The 23,734-nt window shown below is 49.5% G+C and overlaps 1 protein-coding gene across 8 annotated transcripts in view; it reads left to right on the forward strand.

Annotated features, from left to right (window-relative positions):
* Nucleotides 1-22,519, forward strand: part of GAS7 (growth arrest specific 7) — a 200,973-nt gene extending 178,454 nt beyond the window's left edge. For all 8 annotated transcript variants that reach the window (XM_043474140.1, XM_043474154.1, XM_043474177.1 and 5 more), the window contains 6 exons: nt 5-83; nt 7,350-7,478; nt 8,599-8,722; nt 13,677-13,756; nt 15,281-15,379; nt 16,032-22,519. In XM_043474140.1, the coding sequence (XP_043330075.1) occupies nt 5-83; nt 7,350-7,478; nt 8,599-8,722; nt 13,677-13,756; nt 15,281-15,379; nt 16,032-16,145 (625 nt within the window). In that variant the 3' untranslated portion in view covers nt 16,146-22,519. The remainder of the gene's footprint in view (nt 1-4; nt 84-7,349; nt 7,479-8,598; nt 8,723-13,676; nt 13,757-15,280; nt 15,380-16,031) is intronic.
* Nucleotides 22,520-23,734: the final 1,215 nt, after the last annotated feature.

The raw sequence follows: 23,734 nt of genomic DNA on the forward strand, positions 1-23,734 counted from the left end.
GCAGCTCCCTGGGAGAAGCGTGGGCGCAGGTGAAGAAGAGCCTTGCGGATGAGGCTGAAGTTCACCTCAAGTTCTCTGCCAAGGTAACCCCTCCCTGGGTTGGTCTTACACACCCATGTGCAGCTGCCTCTGTTTGTTGTTGTTGTGTTGCCCAGTTTCCATGGTATAAATTTCAAGAGTCAGGAAGAGATGCTAGCATTAGATGTACCAACAAAATAGCATTGAAAGCCATACACATCCATCAAGAGTTCAGGTAATAGTCAGATGTCATTATTAAGAGGGTATGAGGGTATGTGTTACCTTTGTTTTTTGTGTTTTTTTGTTTGTTTGTTTTGTTTTTGTTTTACCTTTGTTTTTGTTTTTTTTTTTTTTTTTTAACCTTTGTTTTTAATACAGTTTGTTCATTTTAAGTTTAGACTATTTAATTTTTAATACTGGTTGTTCTTTACTCATCAACTCACAAAATTCCTCCAAGTTTAACACTGGGCTATGGTGAGCCTTGTGCTTCCCTGGTAACTTCAGACAGTAAAGAATCCGCCTTGCATTGCAGGAGACCCAGGTTCGATCCCTGGGTTGGAAAGATCCCCCTAGAGAAGGGAATGGCTTCCCACTCCAGTCTTGTTCCTTGGAGAAATTCCATGGACAGAGCAGCCTGGCAGGCTACAGTCCAAGGGGTCGCAAAGAGTCAGACGCGACTTCGTGACTTAGCACAACACATGGTTGGTTTACAATGCCGTGCTGATCTCTGCTGTGTAGCAGAGTGACTCAGTTATATACATACAGACATTCTTTTTTTTTAGGACTTCCCTGATAGCTCAGCTGGTAAAGAATCCACCTGTAATGCAGGAGACCCTGATTTGATTCTTGGGCTGGGAAGATCCCGCTGGAGAAAGGATAGGCTACCCACTCCAGTATTCTTGGGCTTCCCTTGTGGCTCAGCTGGTAAAGAATCCGCCTGCAGTGAAGGAGACCTGGGTTCGATCCGTAGGTTGGGAAGATCCCTTGGAGAAGGGAAAGGCTACCACTCCAGTATTCTGGCCTGGAGAATTCCATGGCCTGTATAGTCCATAGAGTTGCAAAGAGTCGGATGTGACTGAGCGACTTTCACTTTCAAAGACCTTTTTAAATTTTTTTTTCCATTGTGGCTTAGCACAGGATATTAAGTAGAATTGCCTGTAAGCCCACACTTTAAAATTGAGGGGTACACCACCTCCTTTACTACTTGAAGGTGGCATCCCCCAAGATGGCTGCTCTTTCCGAGATTTCCATGCTCAGCCCTCACTCGTCCTATCTCTTTTCTGGTGCTTTTCCCACAGCAGTTGCATTTCTGGGCTTTGAGCACTGTTGGAGGACAGGAAACTGGCTTTGTTTCCAGGTCTCCCCACTCTGCCCCATGATGTTTCTCTGCACACTACGGGCAGAATGAATGACTCATACAGCTGAGATGTGCGAAGGCGATTTATAAAGAGCTGAGGTGGAAGGAGAAACAGTGCCATTACCAGCTCCCTGCTCCTGAAGGTTGCTGGTGCCCCGAGAGGGAGTTGACACCCAAATGTGAGTGAGAACTCCTGGACCAACAAGGGCACACTAACCTTAAACACCAAGCATTTCACAAGGAAATTGCCTCTCGAGCACTGGGAGAGAAAGGAGCCCCATAAATGAGTCGCCTTTGAACCTTGTATACAGAGCAGTGAGTTGTTTTTAAGCTGAAGATCACAGCAATGTTCCCTCTAGGTCTCCCTCCTGCTCTCCTAACCCCCGGCAGCTCCAATCTCTGCAATTGTAGAAACCTCCACTGACCGTGAGATGAATGGTAAGGGTGTGTTGTGAGCATCGAGGCTGGGAGCCGGGTCTGCAGGCTTCTAAATGGTCACCTGCTGGATCCCTGGGGATCCTGGTGGCCTCTACTCCCCATCAGCAGGCCCCCTATTCTCAGTCATTTGTGAAGTACTCAATGGGTGACAGAGCCCTCCCCCATACAGTTTTCCTATAATCTTACTTTTTACTACTGCTACTCACAGTTCTGGTGGCTCAGATGGGTAAAGAGTCCGCCTGCAATGCAGGAGACCTGGATTCGATCCCTGGGTCGGGAAGATCCCTTGGAGAAGGGAACGGCTACCCACTCCAGTATTCTGGCCAAGAGAATTCCATGGACAGAGGAGCCTGGCAGGCTACAGTTCATGGGGTTGCAAAGAGTCGGACACGACTGAGCAAATTCTTATACATTCTCACAGCACTACTTCTAGTCACCAAATGTCTGGGTTTTTCCCACACTGACCAATTCCCTGACCCCAGCTGGGGGTCCTACAATGTAATTCACTTCTGACACTTAACTGCCCGGAGCTCAGCGTCAGATCCTACAGGTTAAGGACTCAGTCCCACAGGGCCACGCTTGCTTCAGACGGCTGTTTTAAGTAGTGGGTCACTGGGTTACTCACAACTTCTGTCCCGCTTGGCTGCAAATCAGGGTTTCGAGTGATCCCCTCGTCAGGTTTGATAACTTATTAGAAGAGCTCACAAAACTCAGGGAGATGCTTATGAGGTTCATCAGTTTATTATATATTAAAGGGAATGATAAAAGCCAAAGATGAAGAGATGCTCAGGGTCAGGTAAGAAAGGGTCCCGAGTGCAGGAGTGTCTGTCCCCATGGTGCTGGGGTGCACATCCCAGCACGTGGGTGTGTTCACCAACTCAGAACCTCTTGGACCCTGTGATTTTTCAGACTTTTGTGGAGGTTTCATCACATGTGCTGTGTGTTAGTCGCTCAGTTGTGTCTGACTCTTTGCGACCCCATGGGCTGTAGCCCACCAGGCTCCTTGTCCATGGGGATTCTCTAGGCAAGAATACTGGAGTCGGGTTGCCATGCCCTCCTCCAGGGGATCTCCCCAACCCAGGGACCAAATCCAGGTCTCCTGCATTGCAGGCGGATTCTTGACCAGCTGAGCTACCAAGAAAGCCCTTCGTCACATAGGCATAATTATCAACTCAGTCTCCATCTCCTTTCCTCTCCCTCCAGGGGATCGGAGAAGGTGGCTGAAAGTTCCAATCATGGCCAGGTCTTTTTGGTGACAAACCCCCATCCAGGACCCCACCCAGACTCGTCTCATAAGAAATTCTAAGAAATGTAGGAGTTTGGTGCCAGAACTGGGCTCAAAGACCAAATATTAAACCAGAAAATGTTCTCCTAGTACCTTTGTTGTTTAGGAAATTGTGAAGGCTCTAGGAGTTCCAGCCAGGAGCTAGGGATGAAGACCAAAATAAATATGTTATCATTTGGTTGGCCAAAAAGTTCATTCTGAGTTTTCTGTACCATGGGAAAATCCTAACATACTTTTCGGCCAACCCCATATATCACAGTATCACGGTTATGTGAGCGTCATGGGCAGGACGTAACTTGTCTCCCTCAGTTGCATCAGCCATCATGCAAGACAGCATCGCCATTTCACAAATGAGAAGGAACAAAGAGGTCAAGTCACAGCCCATGGTCACACAGCCAAGTGGGCTCAGCTACTGAGCAAACAGAGGAGGAGACTGAGTGGGTTGGAGTCTTGACCCCTGGACCTTTCCTCTGGGCAGACCAGTGGCGTTTAAAATCCAGAACTCTGTTCTGAAGCACACTGCCCTCTCTTAGGGGCTGTCCGCAGTGGTACAGGCTGATCTTCCAAATGCCGGGATGTTTTAATTCAGAGCGGACTTCTTCTAGCTGATGGGAGGCTTCTGAAAAATATTCACACAAAATTCACACATAGATTTTTCCATAAGAATATCTGCTGCCTCCAGCCCATCAGTCAGCGTTGGTGGCCTCAGGCAGTCATGGTAGCAGCCCAGTGGTTGTATGACAATTCCTTAAAAAGAAAAGACTATCCATCCACCATAGATAAATATAGCTCCACATGTGCAAAATCCATTTTAACATCTGCTCCAAAAGGCTCCTTGAAAATGTCTTTCCTGAGTGTTCTGTGTTGAAGGGCAAGAGCTCTTTAAGAAATGCAATTTCATTCCAGGAATCTTAGGCTTTTCGAAGTCTCCTAGCTTGAGCCATTGTTCATAGCAACAGACTATTAAAGAAATAAGATTGCTCTATATAAAAGAAGTTATACCTGCTTCTGGGTGAGGAAGAGAGAATAGAAAAGTTCCTGGTGATGGGAGAAAATTTAATCATGTAGTCAAGGCCATGTATTCAGCAGAAGATTTTTGGGGAGCACAGAGGGCATCAAGAGAACAATAAAAAATGATTTTTTATCAGTGCTATCCCTCACAAGCTTTGTGATCTTGGGGGAAGCCACTTAGCATCCCTGGGCTTCCAATTTTTTTCAAGTGTGAAATGAAGTGTTTGGACCAAATCAGTGAGACTTGAAACTGACTTGACTGTGACCTAGTTATACATTTTCCATGGCCACCCGGAACACACATGTATCCACACCTAGATAATCACATACAGATACCCCCATATGTGGCTAAAACATCTCTGATGTTTCCTCTTCATGTCTGGGCTATGTTCATCAAAAAGCTGGTCCTGATCCACTAACCATTTCACAACTCTTAGCAATGCACTGTTTGAAAAATATGGGACCAGATACAGGCATCCTTGTTCTATATAGTACTTTGCTTTAGTGTGTCTTTTTTACAAATTGAAGATGTGTGGCAACCCTGCATTGTCAGATGATGGTTAGCATTTTTTAGAAATAAATATTTTTATTTTGACCATACCCACAGCATGCAAGATCTTAGCTCCCCGACCAGGGATTGAACCTGTACCCCCTGCCTTGGCAGCACAGAGTCTTAACCACTGGACCACCAGGGAAATCCAAGCAATAAGTATTTTTAAAATTAAGGCATGAACATTTTTAAGACATAATAATAAACTACATGCGTGCATGCTCAGTCGTGTCCGACTCTTTTTGACTCTATCAACCATAGCCTGCAGGCTCCTCAGTCCATGGGATTTTCCAGGCAAGAATACTGGAGTCCATTGCCATTGCCTCCTCCAGGGGGTCTTCCTGACCCACATCTCCTGCGTCTCCTGCATTGGCAGGTGAATTCTTTACCACTGAGCCACCTGGGAAGCCCTAATAGACTACAGTATAGTATAAAAACATTGCATCCATGTACACTGGGAAACCAAAACATCCATGTGACCTGCTCTATTGCAAAACTCACTTTTTTGTGACATTCACTTTGTTGTGGTGGTCTGTCACCCAACCCACAGTTTCTCCGAGGTCTCCCTGTGGTGTCTGAAATTCCTTCTGACCTGAGACTTCTCTTGCTCTCTTCTGATGAGTGACGTGGAAGGAAGAGGCAGAAATTCTGAAAGGCAAACTGAATGGCTTCAATGGCCTATTGCAACCAAGCCAGGCCAGTTGAAGTTTATAAGGACAAGCTTCTGTGGAGGACTTTGGCCTCCCGGTTAGCCAGATATGCTTAAAACTTAAGAATGAGCATAAAGACATCTAGCCAACTTTCTTAAAAAATTAGCCTTTTTGTAAAAGTACTTAAAATATAGGGGGAGACTCTGCGGGTCTTCAATCCATGGGATTGAATCACTTATAACAGTCAGTAATGTGATGTTTCCAGAATGTCATTTGGAATTTGGGGAGAGCCTTGGGGGGTCCTGGCAGGATTTGGTCCCTCCCCAGACCACACAGTCTGGGGCCAGGACCCAGAAATCCTGAGTATTGACAAGTCTCTGCAAGTCACTTCTGGGCATATGAATATATGGAAATCACTTGCTTTCCAGGTCCTCAGAAAGAAAGCTCAGAGTTACTGGGTCAACAAGCTGAGTTAACCCACATAGACCCACAACCAGGAGCAAGTTCCCAAGGCAGCCAACTATGCAGCCCTCCCCCTCCTCCCCCAGTGCCTAATCTGTGTGGGGAAGGGTTTCTCTAGGTCTCAGAAGCACTTAAGTTTATAACATTTTACAGATTGCCACCAGATGGGGGTGTTTTCCTGTGCAAGGAATCTTCCCAGGGCTCAAACACATGATAGCAGACATTACAACCAACATGAGGGGAGGGGTGTTAGTGCAGCCCCCGCTCCATTAGTCTTTGAAGGTCACCCACCAGCAAAGCATCATCTTGTCACCCAGAGCATTGGGTCCCGAAAATCTTGTCATTTTTCCAAGTAGTGCAGGAGGGCCCACTGTGTACCTGCTGCAGCCAAGCACTGTGGATACAGCAGGGGCCAAGCCAGCTTGGCCTTCACCCTCCTAGAGTTCAGAGTCAATGTGTAATCAGTGGTTTGGTACAGGGAACCCCTCCATCCTTGAGGCCTCTGGGAAAAAGGTAATGTAGCAAGAAAGAGCCTGGTGAGGAAGGGGAGAAGTCCGAGTCCCAGAGCTGGGATGTCATCCATCCAGGGAGGTTCAGATCTGATTCCCAGCAGGAAGGGTGGAGGTTGAGAGACCCTGGAAGACCAAGTGAGGGGCCCTAGGAGGCCAGTAAGGAGGATCTAGAGGTTGTGTTGGGGGCCTTAGGAGCCGAGACAGGGTCGGTGAGGCTCTGAGAGGCTGAGTCAGGGGCAGGGAGGCTGCTAGACTGTGCCTTTGACCACAGCAGGTCCATATTTATCTGTTATCACATATATCTTATGTTCATACCACCCAAAAAAAGTTTTAAGTAAAAGTTCTCCTTCCAAAGAGAGTGGGGTGGGAAAGAGGAAAGGAATGAAAGAAAAGAAAGCTGGAAAACCTGACACCACCCAGAGCCTCTCAGAGCATTAAAGGGCCCTTCTCTGGCCCTAGAGGTGCAAGGCTGGTCCACTCTGGTGGCATGGGGGTGCGCCAGCCTCCATGCAGACCAGCAGGCACGGCTCAGGAAGGGTCCCTGTGAGCTCCCACCATGGCTTCCTGGAGATTCGGACCACGTGCACATCATCTGTGGTCTTTGTACCTGGCATGAGGTAGATGATCAATAAGTAGAACTGACCCAAGATCGCCTGGTGAAATGTCACCTTTGTGATAGTTGCTGAGTGTTTGGGGTCACAGGGATGGTCCCCAAAGCTCCCAGTTTAGAAAGTAAGGGAGATTACATCTGAGCAAAGCCCCGGAGGAGGCTCTACGGGCTTCACACCAGAAGAGGGTGCCCACAGGGACTTGGTGGGCTCCAGGGAGTAACCCATCCATTGGTGTGAACCCTGGGCCTGGCCAGTGAAGGCCAGTATCCTGGCCTGCATACACAGGCAGGCCTGTGTATCCGTGAGGCAGTATCCTCGACTGCATACACAACTACTTGTCTCTGACCTCCCTGTGAGATGGTATCCATTCTCACCCACTGGGTGGGAGAGGCACCCCCTCCCTCCTCTCATAGCTGGTGCCCCCCGGGTCCTGAGTGTGTCTCCCCCATCAACAGCTGCACAGCGAGGTGGAGAAGCCCCTGATGAACTTCCGCGAGAACTTCAAGAAGGACATGAAGAAGTGTGACCACCACATCGCAGACCTCCGCAAGCAGCTTGCCAGCCGCTATGCCGCGGTGGAGAAGGTGAGGGCCCAGGTTGCAGAGTGGGGGGGTCATGCTGGAGGGAGCAGTGCCTGGGGGCCAGCAGGGGGGCTCCGCGTGCCCTGGCAGGGGCGTTTGTCCCCTCTGCAGCCAGATCTGGGGGTGGGGGTTAGTATGAGAATCCCCTCCCCTGGCCAGAGGTTAAGTGTGTGCTTCCCCCAGTGCTCAGATTCCCAGTTGGGGTGGGAGAGGCTGCACCTGCCTTGGGGTTGTAGGGGGCTTCCATCTGGAATGTGAGACAAGGTACACCCTAATTTTGAGGATCCTGAAGCCTGGATGTACTGCCAGTCCACACAGGGCCCCTTTGTCTGGGTCTCACTTGGCAGATTCCCTCCTGACTGAACCACCCCCCCCTCCCAGAGGCCGAGGTGGTCTGACCTTGCTGGGAGCTCTGATGGTCAGTTATGGAGCAGAGAGAGGTCTCCCCCCGGGGCTGACCCCAGCGCCTTTGCGAGGGTGTGGGAGAAAAGGGGAGTATTACTGCTGCGGGCACCCTAGACCCTGCCAGAGGCCAGCACTGAAAGGCGCATGCCACCCCAGAATGGGGAGGCTGGTGTTGCCAGCTGCTGACCACTGTTAGGAGGTGACCTTGATGACCTCTGTGGTCCCTGCTGCCCCAGAGAAGCTGTGGTCTCAGGACTGCCTGGGTCCCCAGAACATGTACATGTGCCAGTGAAAGCATGCTCTGGGGGCCTTGCTCTAGGCCAAGGATGAAAGGATACTTTGCAGCCTCAGTGTGGTCCCCAGCTGGCTGGGTGATGCTGGTCTCACCGCTTAGCCTGATGGAGCCCCTGTAGCCTCATTTACCAAAGCAGGGAAAAGAAAGAACTTACCTAGGAAAGACCCTGATGCTGGGAAAGATTAAAGGCAGGAGTAGAAGGGGGTGGCAGAGAGCGAGATGGTTGGATGGCATCACCAACTCAATGGACATGATGAGCAAACTCCAGATGGTGACAGGGGAGTGTGGCGTGCTGCAGTCTGTGGGGTTGCAAAGAGTCAGACACAACTTAGCAAGTGAACAACAACCTAAAAAGGGGGGCCAGGCCCAGTGGGCCCTTGCTATCTCTGAGCCTGTGGTTAACTCCACGTCCTTGGACCCCAGGCCCGAAAAGCCCTCACGGAGCGGCAGAGAGACTTGGAGATGAAGACCCAGCAGCTGGAGATCAAGCTGAGCAACAAGACAGAGGAGGACATCAAGAAGGCTCGGAGGAAGTCCACGCAGGCGGGTGAGTGCGGCCCTGTCACCTGCTGCCCCGTCTGTCCTCACCCGGTCCCAGAGGCATGGACAGGAGAGGCCGGGAGATGGGGTGCCTGGGAACATGCATTCCACGGGGTGAGACTGGGGCTGCAGGCTGTGGCGTGGGAAGCAGTGGTGAGGGAGGGGTCTCCCCACACCCTACCCAGAGACGGCTGCTTCTGACCCAAGCCCAGGGTCTCTGGTCAGGTGGTGGGCAGACTCCTCCAGGGACCTGGAATTGAGGGGTCCTGTGGCTGCCTGGAGTTCCTTGAAGTGCAAACCCCACCCACCCTCCAAGTTGCCCCACCTCCCTGGGTAATAGTTCTCCAAAGGTTCTCCTCTAGTGATGGACGACTGACCCAGAATAGAGGCTGACATTTTGTTTAAAGAAATAATCGCATTTCAGGGACTTTTCTGGCAATTCAGCGGTTAAGACTACTTGCTTCCAATGCAAGGGGTGCAGGTTTGACACCTGGTTGGATAACTGAGAACCCACATGCCTTGCAGTACGGCCAAGAAAATATGTTTTAAAAAGAAAGGAAAGAACCATATTTCAGATTCTCTCCAAAATATTCCTCAGTGAGTCAGCATCTGCTTCCACCTAGAGGTAAAGATTAGCTAATACACAAGGGAAGGGGAGAAAAGTCAGCAAGAAACAGTTGTTTTTTTTTTAAATTTCAATATTTCTTAACAACCAGTTTCACAGTATACAAAGGCAATGCATTTTGCTTTCTGGGATTAGAATATGTGCTGTGAGATAAGGTTTGGATTAGATGGTTTGGTCTCTAAATCTTTTTCACCCCAACTTCTGGTGGACCTGGTGTAATTAGTTCATTAAAGGATGAAAAACAGCCATCTTAGGGACATTTTGAAATAAGGTGGTGTAAAGATATCATAACAGAAAAATGTAAAAAATGCAGCATTTATATAAAGATCTTTAATAGCACAGTAGTAGAAACAGAAGCCATGCTCTACACTTGTTGGGAGTGGGAAAGAAAACCCAAGGAGAGGAGAGGCGCATTTAAATTAGCTTAACTAAAGAAACTGTTAAATAATTATATTACAGAAACAATATTGCTGTTTGGCAAAATATTTTAATCAACACAGAAGAATATAAAATCTTATTCCCCAGATATAGTCCCTGTCAACACACCCTAATTTTTAAAATGTTTTTAATATTTAAATTTATATACATATCATATTATACTGTTCTGAACTTATATTTTAATAGATGTATCTTAGAGATAGGTCTATTTTATCATCAGTTTATTTACCCATCCATTTCTGTACATCAGATTTCCTAAATAGTTGAATAATGTGCAAGTATATGATTGTGTCCAGATTTATTTCATCATTCCCCTAATGGACTTTTGTAGGACTTTCGAATTGTTCAGAGTATTTGTCAGTGTCAACGATGCTGTTACTATAAATGCCTCTCTGTGGGGGGTGGGGGTCTGCATGTCAATGGGATGTTGGGGCGTATAACTGGGTCAGAGGCTTGTATTCATTTTGATGGATGTTTCCAAGTTGCTTCGCAGATGGGTGTGCCTACTCTCTATGAATGCCTGTTCCCTAAACTCTTGTCAACACTGTATGCTGTCTCATTTTGATATCGTAGCTATCTGGTGAAAAATAGTATTTTGTTTCTAATTTAACTTACACTGCTTTTTGAGTGGAGTCAAGCATTTTAAAAATAGACTTTTAAATCATCTGTGACTTTTGTTTTTAAAATGATTCACTCATATTCTCTTCCCATTTTCTTGTCAGATGGCTGGTCTTGTTCTCATTGATTGATTGACAGGGATTAAGTTAGGAACATCAACATTTTGTCATTTGAATTGCAAATATTTTTCATAAGTGGTTTATTTTTTTATTTTGTTCTTTGTATTTCTTTTTCACTTTTTTTCTTAGTTTGTTTAATCTTCACTGTGGCTCTCTGAAAGTACTGTTATTATCCCCATTTTACAGATGAGGAAACTGAGGCACAGGCAGATGAATCAACTTGGTCCAAGGCTGCACAGCTAGTAAACAGTGGAGCTATATGACACCCCAATAGTCTGGTTCCAGAATCCATGTCCTTAACCCATACTGTTCAGAAGGGTCTGATTTCAAACCCTTGGACTACGTAGAGAAGAGACACACCTGCCTTCATCTACATTATTTCCTGATGTTGCAGAAGTTCGTGAAGCATGTTCTCAACATCAGAATCAACAAATAAAGCTTTGGGAATTTCATGTTGTGTTTATAAGGGTGACCTTACCCACGGTCAGGCACAGGCTTTTGGTGGGACTATGACTGCAGTAAAATATCCACTTTCTTCCCTCCAGTTCAGTCCTTCTTGGGATCAAGGGCTCACCCATTGGCCTTGGACCAAGAGCAAAATGAACCAAGCCCTTGATGTGGGTTCTGTTCCTCAAGGCTTCAGTTCAGTTCAGTCACTCAGTCGTGTCCGACTCTTTGCAACCCCATGAATCGCAGCACGCCAGGTCATCCTGTCCATCACCAACTCCCAGAGTTTACTCAAACTCATGTCTATCGAGTTGGTGATGCCATCCAGCCATCTCATCCTCTGTCGTCCCCTTCTCCTCCTGCCCCTAGTCCCTCCCAGCATCAGGGTCTTTTCCAATGAGTCAACTCTTCTCATGAGGTGGCCAAAGTATTGGGAGTTTCAGCTTCAGCACCAGTCCTTCCAATGAACACCCAGGACTGATCTCCTTTACGATGGACTGGTTGGATCTCCTTGCAGTCCAAGGGACTCCCAAGAGTCTTCTCCAACACCGCAGTTCAAAAGCATCAATTTTTCGGCGCTCAGCTTTCTTCACAGTCCAATTCTCACACCCATACATGACCACTGGAAAAACCATAGCCTTGACTAGATGGACCTTTGTTGGCAAAGTAATGTCTCTGCTTTTTAATATGCTATCTAGGTTGGTCATAACTTTCCTTCCAAGGAGTAAGAGTCTTTTAATTTCATGGCTGCAGTCACCATCTGCAGATATTTTGGAGTCCAATAGAATAAAGTCTGACACTGTTTCCACTATTTCCCCATCTATTTGCCATGAAGTGATGGGACTGGATGCCATGATCTTAGTTTTCTGAATGTTGAGCTTTTTTTTTTTTGTTTTTAGTTTTATTAGTTGGAGGCTAATTCCTTTACAATATTGTAGTGGTTTTTGCCATACATTGACATGAATCAGCCATGGATTTGCATGTGCTCCCCATCCTGATCCCCCCTGCCACCTAGGAGGATGGGATCCTCCCCATCCCATCCCTCTGGGTCTTCCCAGTGCACCAGCCCTGAGCACTTGTCTCATGCATCCAACCTGGGCTGGCGATCTGTTTCACACTTGATAATATACATGTTTCAATGCTATTCTCTCAGATCATCCCACCCTCGCCTTCTCCCACAGAGTCCAAAAGTCTGTTCTATACATCTGTGTCTCTTTTTCTGTCCTGCGTATAGGGTTATCGTTACAATCTTTTTAAATTCCATATATATGCGTTAGTATACTGGATTGGTGTTTATCTTTCTGGCTTACTTCACTCTATAATGGGCTCCAGTTTCATCCATCTCATTAGAACTGATTCAAATGTATTCTTTTTAATGGCTGAGTAATATTCCATTGTATATATGTACCATAGCTTTCTTATCCATTCGTCTGCTGATGGGCATCTAGGTTGCTTCCATGTCCTGGCTATTATAAACAGTGCTGCGATGGTGAGCTTTGAGCCAACTAAAGCAAGAATACACAGAAGAACTCAAGGCTTAGCTCCCAGATAATGGTATAGCTCACTGGGGAGGAGACCCTGAGCCAGGCCCTGGGCATAACTCTCCCCCTCTTCCCTTCACTTTCATGTCTGAATACACGTGAGCAAGTGGTGCCATTCCAGGGATCCCTTTGAAGGGTTAATCCGTTATCTTTGGGTTCACTCGTGAGTTTTCCCATCGTGAACCGGGTCCCTGGTGTCTTCCTTTCTCTGGAACCCTGTGATGATCAGGAAGCTCTGTGCACACCGACCTGTGCTCCTCCAACTGTGATGTGCACATGGACCACCCAAGGAGCTTGTGGAAATAGTTTCTGATTCACCCTGTCTGGGAAATATCATGAGATCACCTTTGGAGCAAATATCCAGGGTGTACCAATGCTTCTGGTCCAGGAATTGTATTCTTTGTAGCAAGTCTAGGGTACCAGGACCTTAGTAACACTTTCAGTTTGCTTTCTTTCAAACTATAAACTGTCTCAAACATATATACAATTACATAAAAGAATACACTGGCCATCAAGATAGAATAGTTTGTTTCAGATGTCTCTCTTAAGAAATAAAATGCTATCAAAAGAGCCCATCCCTTCCCACCCCCACCCTTTCTCTGATTCCCAAGGTAGCCAATATCCTGGAATTGGTGTGTTAAACTCTGGTGCCTGTTTTTATACCATTACTGCACATGAATGAGCCATAAAGCATCAGACACATTCTTTTGTGTTTCAGAATGACAGCCTGCTGCCTGTACACACACAGACACACACATACAGACACACAACCACAGAAACACACACAAGACAAACCATTGAACAGACGTGATGTGCAAACTTCCCTTCTGTAACTAGTACCAAGTTGCTTGAGACACATGTTCAACCAAGCAGGACTTGCCAGTGTGAAATAAAACTGCCATCTCTAGAGAAGGAAGCATTTCTGGGGCTCATGATAGACTTGAGGGGTCCCCGGAGTACCCCCACCCACACCATACATAGACTCTTACTGAGAAACTCCCTTCCTGAGTTTTTGGCATCTGGACTTAAGTTCAGGTGGATGCTATGAAGCCAGTCTTTCATAATGCTGGGTTGCCCCTTCTTTGCCTCCATCACCCTGGCCATGGGGTGGGAGTGGCAGAGGGCAGCCCTGGTGAGGAGTGACAGAGTGACAGTGGCCTTGGCCCTTTGCAGGAGATGACCTCATGCGCTGTGTGGACCTCTACAACCAGGCCCAGTCCAAGTGGTTTGAAGAGATGGTGACCACCACGTTGGTGAGTGACCGGAGATGCGGAAGCATGTCCCCGCAGGGGTGGGCGCTCAGGAAGCTGTGGGTGGATGCTGGTGGACATGAGGGCGATGGGGTGGAGGTGAGAGATGGTCATTAGATCTGCTCTAATGTTGAGACTGAGACCCTATCTCCAGGCCAGGTGATGTGGATTCATACCCTTGCTCTGGCACTTCCTACTGTGTGAACACAGGCAGCTGTAGGTTCTTGCCATATCCTCCTGAGGGGTCAGGGTCAAACGAACAGAGAGTGGTCCATTTAGGAAAAATAGCCAAGTTGTAGTAAATGTGGGCCTTCCTACCCCCAGAATAACTAAGGGTCTAAGATCGCAGGGCCTTGCAAGATGTGTGGATGGGTGAAGTTGGGGCAGTGGGGGAGGCCTGCCCAGGGGCCGGGGAACAGGCATCAGACCACTTCTTTGCTCTCCTGAGTATTTCTGTGAAGTCAGCACCTGCTGAGTAGATGGTGAGATGGGTTGGCACTTGGGCCACTGGGCCAGGTGAGAAAGGAGGTGTCCTGCCAAGTGCTTATCACACCATCCCTCTGCCCCAAGCCACCCCCCATCCATCTGCCTATCCAGCACGGGACTAACCCTCTGCCTTCCCCAGGCACCAGCGCACCAGAGCAGATTAGAGGCCTCCCCCAGGGACAGTGACCTAGATTTCCTCCTGGTTAATCTCCTAATTAAGCTTCCTGCTTACTCCCCCCACTCCCCAGCTAATCACCTGGGCAGTGACCTAGTTGTACACAGAACAGTGGCCGGATCCCCTAAATTCCAAAGATGCAGAGCCATCTAGGAGCCAAATTTCTGCTCTTCTTTTGGCCTTGGCCACCCCGCTCCTGGCCCTCCTGCCTCCTCTGCCTGTCCCTCAGCACTCAGGTGGACAGAGGAGACGAGGCCACTCAGCAGAGGTCCAAGGACAAAGCCCCAAGAGTTTGAAGGGCAGAAGCTCCTGCATGTGTTTCATTTCTCAACCCCGTCAGGGCCTGGGGCTGCAGTGGTGCAGAAGTTTGATTAAAGGCAAAACGGGGGGCTTCCCTGGTAGCCCAGTGGCTAAGACTCCACACTCCCAGTGTAGGTGGCCTGTGTTCAAACCCTGGTCAGGGAACTACATCCCACGTGCTGCAACTAAGATCCTGTGCCCACTGCTCCCATAATTGCCTGTCACTTTGGGCAAGCGATGTTACCTCTCGAGGTGTTCATTCCCTTGTTTGGAAAAGGTAAGAACAGAACCTGTATCTCTTAACATTGTGATGAGGACAATTAAGCGATGTGCAGAAAGCTCGTAGCACCTACCATGCCTGGCAGAAGGAGATTCAGGAAACAGCAGCTACTGCATCTTTGGCTATACCTTCACCCCCAGATACGGGGTGGGTGCCTCGCCAGACCCCAGGGAGCCGGGCAGCATCTGTGTTTTGCCTCTAGGATGGTCTAGGACCCATGTAGGGGGAAGGTCCCCAGGTTGGAGGGACACCCCCCAGAGGTCTCTGTGGGTTTCCTCCTCTGCAGGAGCTGGAGCGGCTGGAGGTCGAGAGGGTGGAGATGATACGGCAGCACCTCTGCCAGTACACGCAGCTGCGGCACGAGACGGACATGTTCAACCAAAGCGTGAGTTCTCCGCCCTAGGTCGAGGCCAGCGGTACCGGGGGACGCTGGGCCGGGGGAGCCATGGCCTTTGTGCCATGGTGGCAGGTTACATAACTGCTACGGAGAAGTCTGTCCTGAGGGTGGGCAGGGACTCGGGCCTGTGGGCGACCTCTTGGGATGGACCTGTCAGTTACCCTGGACAGCCACGTGACTCCATCCCAAGCGCACCCCATAGACGCGTCATGATGGTTAAAATAGCTGGAGGTGACCTTGCCTCCTCTGTTGGGTTCCTTACAATGCTGGAGCTATTCAAAACCTCTCAAGCTAAAGTTCAGTAAACCTGTTTTCAGGTGGTAAATGGGGGGACACATGGAGAGAGGAACGGGTCACAGACTCTTGAACCCGCCTGCTCTTTCACCCACCCTGTGGTCTGGAGGTCGCGTGCATGAGGGGAAGCAGAGCAGAGGCCAGAGCTCTGCGCCCCCCGACCCCCGGTTCTCCCAGCCCCCACATCTGTCCCTCGCACAGGCCTTCCCAGGACCCCTGCTGCGGCCACAACCCTCTAAAGGAGCTGCTCTGTCAGGCGCCAGGGTGTGAGTGGCATGGCTCAGAGGACACGCCCCTGGCTCCTCCTCCACCTCTGACTGCATCCTCTCTTCTCTGTCCCTTGCAGACAGTCGAGCCTGTGGACCAACTGCTTCGAAAAGTAGACCCAGCCAAAGACAGGGAGCTGTGGGTCAGAGAGCACAAGACGGGCAACATCCGCCCTGTGGACATGGAGATCTAGACGCACGGCCCCGGGGGTCCTACCGAGGAGGGGCTGGGGGGTCCCACGGAGAGGAGGTGGCGCTCCCGCTGGGGGGGCCGGGTGTCGGGAATGGCGCTGCCCTCCCCCGCTCTCCTGGTCCACTGAGGCGAGGGGACAGTGATGCCGGAAGGGCGGCCCAGATGGCCCCACGGGGAGCTCCCCGGTGTTCCCAGGCCGAGAAGCTGGATCCACAGCCCTGCCCTTGTCTCTGAGGCTGAAGCCCCCTGAGTCCCGTGCTGCGCTTGCCACTCCAAGGACAAACCGAGACTGGAACTTTGTGGTCCCTGTTGAGTACCAGAGGGGTCCCCTCCCCACCCAGAGCAATTGTGTCCCATGCTCATGCCCTTCTTCCAACTGACCTCCTTATCTCCAGGGCTTTGGAGGGGCAGGGGAGGGAGGTCTCTGTCTCTAAGCCGAGTGTCAGGATCAGAGTCGTGGAGAGAAGGCCACCATTCAGCACAGCAGCCCGCACCCAGAATCCTTTGCAGCAGCCCTCCCTCTTGATTTTTTTTTCCCCTCCTTGAATATTCTGAGGGCCTACATCCTGGCTCTTCTCTGCTACTTTTCACCAATGGGAGTCTTGGGAAGAAGGTCTGGCTCCAGTTTTCCCAGACTGACCCTGCCTGAAGAGGTCAGGATGAAACTACCTCATTCAGCAAATTCACCCCCAGTTGGAGCAGCAAATTGTGTGCCTGTTAGATCAGGCCTCCATGCCACGTGCTCTTTCCAGACATCCCAGTCCACCCAACCTGCAGCCGCTTCCTCGGGGAAGCCCCCTGCTCCACCCTCGCGCATCCCAGGGAGCTGAGTCGGTCTCATGTCAGGGAGGGGTTGGGACAAGTCTCTGTCACCCCCCCAGGTTGTTCCACCTGCCCGTGCACAGTGGAATTGGGAGTGCTGTTCTATGTCTGGCTCTCATTGGCGGGCACCGTGCAGACATTGCAGACTGTCGTGCCCACAGTACATGTCACCATCCAGGCAGTCGGGTACCTTGGCCTCTCAGCTCCTTCTGCACGTTCCCAAGCCCTGCATGGAGCCCCTGCTTGGGGCTGGTACCCCCTTGCCCCTTTGCCATCTCCTCTTTCCTGAGAAAGCCTGGTCTGAGCATGACCTGGGAAGCCATCTGGTCCTCACTCATCATTTTCTCCCTTACATACTAAATCTTGAGAATTGGCTTGAGGGGATTGGAAGAAGAAAAGGGCTGGAGGAGGTCAGACAGCTTGCAAGGGGCACATTCCAGCCTGGAGCCCACACCCTAAGAACCCATATTTCTTCACTTCTCCCATTGATTACTTTGAATTCACAGGACTTATGTCTCATAAGGGCAGCCATCTGAGAGGGCAACTCACTGGTCTTTCTCTCCGTCGTCCAGGCTGGTAACTGATGACTTGTTTTTCTTGTATCTCTTGGTACCCCTTTCTCTGAGTCAGTATGGCGCCCTCATAGTGATAGTAGAAAGATGCTGAATATCCTAAAGCAAACCAAGCTTTGTCACTTTTCTTATCAAAACATCCCAACCAGAAAGGTCAGTGTGAAGGCCTTTACCAACATACAGGCCACCAAGATGGATCTGTGTCTGGTGTGGAGAACTACTCCTTCCAGTCTGGGGTTGGGCTGTGACACCAGCTGCCCATTTGGGGCTATCATTTCTTGGTTTCTTGATTAAAAAAAAAAAAAGATGGGTGCTAGCAGTAATTGCTTTGTGGCTTAGTCAACTAATTTGTGGATGATTTTCCAACATTGAAAGCCAATAGCCTTGTTATTAACATAGATACTTTCATGTGTGATGTGGCTCATTGACTTTGTTTTCTCATCCCCATCTGAGGATTCCAGAGTCTTCTGTTATTCCCTGGGGCTCTCGCCTCTTTTAGAGTAGCCTGAGTTGGCCTCATGTAGACCAGTCTATTTTCTGAAGTCACGCTTTCCCCCTTTTCCCTCGGTCTCATTAGACACCCCCATATACTTCTTTTCCTTTTTCCTTCCCTCCTTTGTTCATTCATCAAGCATTTAGGTAAGCCTGGGCGATGTGCAAAGATCTCGGAACAAGATATAGCCCTGTCATCAGGGAAACCCATGATCTGTTCTTTTGTGTAAACTCGTCTTTTCTCCTAGGGTCTTGCAGGTCAGTAACCTTGGCATTCACCTACAGATACTCTCTGCAGAGTTTAGGTTTGCAGAGATACCATCTGTTGTACTGATAGCTCTTCACTCATTCATTCATTCATTGAATCAGCAGACGCTTGGGGCAAGCTAGGTATTATGCCAGTACTACAGATGTAGCTTCGTACCAGCTAAGAACTCTGCTCCATCCCCACCCCCTGTATTCTCCATGTGGACAAGGGCATGTTTTCAGACCTTTCTGGGAAACGAGAGCCTTGCACCTCTTCCACATTTAACCCACTGGGAGCCTGTAATAAGCCATGTGGTGTTTACCCAAGGACGGAAGAGCCAGACGGCACCAAGAGTATGATCATGGGGTCACCAGACACTCACGGCTCATATCCAACTCAAATTTCAGAGATTTGTTTGTTGCAAATAATTCTTGCTTTACATAGAGGAAGAATGAAGCCCAAGGACAGCCAGTGAGAGCTGTGAATTGAACAGTGAATCACGAGCAGGGCTGCAGCTGAGAGTCCAGACCTCTGTCCCTATAGTCAGGATGAAGTCTGGAATGTCTGAAAGTCGTCTTCAGAGTGGCGCTCTGCCCTAGTGGTTGGTTTGATTTGGGTTTGGGTATTTAGGTTATAAGAGGATTTGCTTGGCTTTTATCAGGGTGAGTGATTCCAGGTTATTCTTGAGCACATCCAGTGTTCCATTTCTGAAAACAGGTGACCCCCTTCTGCCTGGGAGACATGGAGGCACTTTGTCTGTGAAAGCCTGACTTTTAGAATAGAATCTCTAAGACAAACATAAGTTGCCAAGGCAACTTCCAGGATAAGCTGCTTGTCCCTCTTTTTTTTTTTTTTCCTATTGCTTCTGATCAGTGTTGGAAAGCACTGGCCAGCTGACCCCTCGGGGATGGCTGACCTGAGGTTCTGCCCATCGGACCACCTTGGGTCTCCTTTTATTCTACCCAACACCTGTGTCAGCTCGGGGGCAGGGAAGGGTAGGTTGGATTTCTTTGGGGAGAGACACTTCTCCCCTCACTGAGGCTGATTAACAACCAAAGCAAATAGAAAAACCCTGTATATACTCAGAATCAGGGGTTTGTATTCCCTTTGTGAAAACCAATCAATTACTAGATTAGGAGATGGAAGCAAAGAAATCTTGGCAGAGCCAAAGTCCCTTCTTGGAAATGCAAGCCATAAGATTCCGAGGACATCAAAGACCTCGGCTTGTTTAAGTGATTTTACTTCCAGCGGTGAATGGCCTTGACACGGAGAATTTATACAGGATTCTGCAGACCTACTGGCGATTATGTAGATAGGGAAAGTTCCTGGACCAGTGTTAAGTGGGGCACAGATCAGAAGCACACTTCCTTAGCCAGCATACCATCATTTCCATAAACCTCCCTGTCCCCATAGGTCCCACTGCCTTTTCTTTTTCCAAGTTTATTGAAATATTTGACATTTGAAATTGGGGGTTCATGAGCATACAGGAAAATTCACCCTTTTGAAGGATACAGCTCAATGAATTTTGACAAACTTACACCGTCTTATGGGGCTTCCCTGGTAGCTCAGACAATAAAGAATCCGCCTGGAATGCAAGAGACCCAGGTTCAATCCCTGGATCAGGAAGATCCCCTGGAGAAGGGAATGGCTACCCACTCCAGCATTCTTGCCTGGAGAATCCCATGGACAGAGGAACCTGGTGGACACATAGGGTCCATGGGGTCACAAAGAGTTGGGACACAACTAAGCAACTAACACTTTCATTTTGACACGGTCTTGTAACCACTGCTGAGATCAACGTAGTATTTCCATCACTCCAAAAACATCCCCTCAGGCTCCTTTGATGTCCATCCACTCTTCCCATCCCCAGCACCTGGCAACCACTGATGGATTTTCTAACCATGCAGATCTGCCTTCTGTAGTGTATCGTAGAAATAGGCAGGAGCCTTTGATTCTGGCCTCCTCGCTCAGCTTGATGCCTCTGAGTCACCTTGTCGTAGGATGTCACTAGCTTGTTCCCGTGCAACGCCGAGTAGCCGTCCGTTGAATGGATGCACCCCACTGCTTCCTTGCTGTTAAAACCAGTTGTCTGCCTGGAAGCTGCTGACCTGGAGTCTTCAGCTTGTTTGCACAGCTGTTTCCAGCCAGCTGCATCCAGTGGTTCTTGGGACTCACACTTGGCTTTTTATGAGTGATTTTAGGTTTGGGGGCATCTAACACTTAGGTTTTTTGAAATGCAGAGAGCTGCTGGGGGTGGAGGCAGGGATGGCGGACAGGGTTTCTGCTGCCCCCTGAAGCTGGAATCTCAGCTGGCAAATCCACTTGCTCCTTGGGACCCTCCCTTCACCTCGCCCAGTCCCTGCCATTTGGTGAGAGTTCGGGGGTGTGGGAGGTGGGTGGAGAGGGTGTGGGTGAGAAAGCAGGGGGCTGGCCACGGGCTCAGCACCAGCCTTCTCTGGATCTTGCTTCACCTGCAAACTGAAGGTGTTTATTCTAGAACGTTCTCCCAGGCCTCCTCCAGCTGCTGCATTCTGTCTCCCCTTCCCTTCTCATTTCCAGTTTTGTGCCCAATGCACATGTCACACCTCATCTGAGTCCGCTTGCCACAGCTGTGCGTGCTGTCACCTCACCCCCTCCTGAGAGGGGTCCCTGGGTGCTGAGAAATCTAAAAAGAGATTTTTAGACACAAAAACTTAGTTTCATGAGCTGTTGAGAATGAGGTAGTTCCTCCTCCTTGGACTCCTAAAGAAAGCAGAAGCCATTACCTTTCAGCCACTGATGTTTGACACCATGTCCTGCAGGTCACTTCCAAGGAGCAAAACCAGGCATGGAGTCAGAGCCCCCTCCCTTCAGGTTCTTGTCAATGCCCGAGCCTTGCTTACCTGGCCTGTGCCTCCACCCTCCTGGGTGGTGGCAGAGAGAAAACCACACCAAACTGCTGATGCTTGTCAGCTCTGGGCAAGACCGCCAAAGTAAGGACTCCTCCAGCCACATTTTAATTGTGCCCTGCTCAGTGAAAGCTGAGCCCCTGAAAGCAACCAGGTACCTCTCCCAGCCAACAGAAGACATCCTTGGGTCCAGCCAGGTGACAGTGTGGGCTGTGGAGCCCACAACACAGGGTCCCCCACTGCCAGGATACCTTTTTTTTGGGGGGGAGGGGGCCTGGGGGCTCTCAAAATCATCCCCACCCCACCCCACCCCCACTGGAGTCATTTCTATTGGGCCCTTTGTGAAGGTGGAGGACCCAACCCCTCTTTCCTGGCTTGGTGAGACTAAGGTGACAAAAACCAATGTTCGGCTCCCCCCGAACCTTTTAGATGCTGGGGTGTGGCTACTGGAGGGCCTTGTTGGGAGGTGTCTCCCAGGGAGAGGGGCTGTGATGGCCTTTGGATCTGCACTCTTTAGGGGAACTTGGCCCTTTATGTTTCAGGGGTACCCCTAATGGGCTTGCAGTGGTGGGAGGCAGAGGGTCAGGCACACGGATGCTCTGATGGGGACGGTGTGACGTGGTGACAAGGAAGGAACACATAAGGAACCAGGGCAAGAGCAGCAGACCCGCCCCGCTCTGCTGTCTTGTTCGTCCCGTAATCTGTCATTGTCACATCCCCTTCCTGGGACCTGGGCATTTGTTGTCTGTTGAGTGGAGGTGCTTTCCAACCGGCATCACATGCAGCAAGAGGCCACCTCTCAGGACAGGGGCCTCCAGGCAGCCGTGTGGACCCAGGGACAGTCATTCAAAGGGACACCTGCCATCCTCGGGGACGGGGCCGCAAATTGGTATATCTGCCCTTCCCTCAGGAAGGGGACGATGGGGCAGGAACAAGCCCCTTCACAGACAGGAGCACATCAGCAAAGCCCATGAAAGCGGGATTTTCTAACAAAATAAACGTGCTTGTTTGCTCTGTTTTCTGTAACTTTTGCTAAATACTTTATACATTTTTAATGTTAAAAAGCTGTGTCTCCTCCAGCATTCCTCATCCCGGTATGAATGTGTTTATTCCACGTTGTATATCCTTCCATCCCCTGGCTGCCTAGATCGGTAAATAAAGTTGATGTACTATAATTTATAAGTAACACTGTTGAAACTCTGATCCCTATGGAGGCTGTAATCCACCCTTCCCACACCACCCCCGTAATAGCATTTGTGTGTATTAATGCTGAAAAATTAAATGTTTAAATTTTGAAGGCGTTTGCTATATATAATTGTTCTGCATTATTATAAAGCATTTTCAGGAAGTTAAATGCTCTCATTTTTTTCCCCCTTCGGCTCTGTGTGTACACTTGAGATGCTTAGATTTCATCCTGTGTAAAATAAACTATCCAGAGACACCGTGTTGTCCCACTGGGTGACCCTCTTTCCTGGAGGGCTCCCACCCTCTTCTTTGTACAAATGGGCTCAGTGTCCCTCCCGAGCTGGGTGATCATTTTACCCCCAATTACTTAGCAGAGGGACCACACCCCTGGCCCCAGTCCCCTTCCCTGGAGACTTCTGTCCCTGTGAACACAAGGGGCTCCTGGCTATTATTTCCTTTCTCCACCCATCCATCCCATCCACTCATCCATGCAATAATTAGTGAACACCACTGTATGCCAGGGTCTTTCCAGGTGGTGCTAGTGGTAAAGAACCCACCTGCGAAATGCAGGAAACTTAATATGAGACACAAGTTTGATCCCTAGGTCGGGAAGCTCCCCTGGAGAAGAGCATAGCAACCCACTCCAGTATTCTTGCCTGGAGAATCCCATGGACAGAGGAGCCTGGTGGGCTACAGTCTATAGGGTCACAAAGAGTCGGACACGGCTGAAACGACTTAGCACACACGCACAGAATGCCAAATATTGCTCTCAGTACTGGGAGCACATTGGTGATGGAAACAGATCAAGAATCTTGACCTCACGGAACTTATTTTCCAGCAGAAAGAGACAGGCTAACAAAATGATATATAGAGTGTATGCAGAAAATGATAGGTGTTATGACAAGAGGGCAGGGGGAGGAGGAGGGTCTCAGGGGTGATGGTGGGTAAGTGGCAACATGAAATAGGGTGATTGGAGTGGCCTCATTGAGAAGGTGGCATTTGACCAAAGTCAAGGGCGCCTGGGAGGGAGCCCAGCAGGTAGCTGGGGAGGGGAGGACATTCCAGGCAGAGGAGGTGGCCCTGTTAAAGGCTGGAGGCACCTCACTGAGGCCAGTTGGCTTGAACAGACACGGCGATGGGGAGGGGGCAGCTTCTGCAGAGCTTTGCAGGCTTTGGAAAGCCTGTGATTTTGCTCTGGGGGCCGTCCAAGCTGAGGGTGCACAGCCCGATTTCCTTGCTGGGGAGCTCACTGTAGTTACAGGGGAGCAAGGCAGCCAGAACGCAGGGACAGGGGACGCTGCCTGCAGGGGTGGCCACGTGGAGGTGGGGACAACGGTCAGATTCTGGAAGTGCTTTTAAAGTGGAACCAATGTGATTTCGAGCC

Source organism: Cervus canadensis, chromosome 1, assembly GCF_019320065.1.
Source record: "Cervus canadensis isolate Bull #8, Minnesota chromosome 1, ASM1932006v1, whole genome shotgun sequence".
Taxonomy (NCBI): Eukaryota; Metazoa; Chordata; class Mammalia; order Artiodactyla; family Cervidae; genus Cervus; species Cervus canadensis.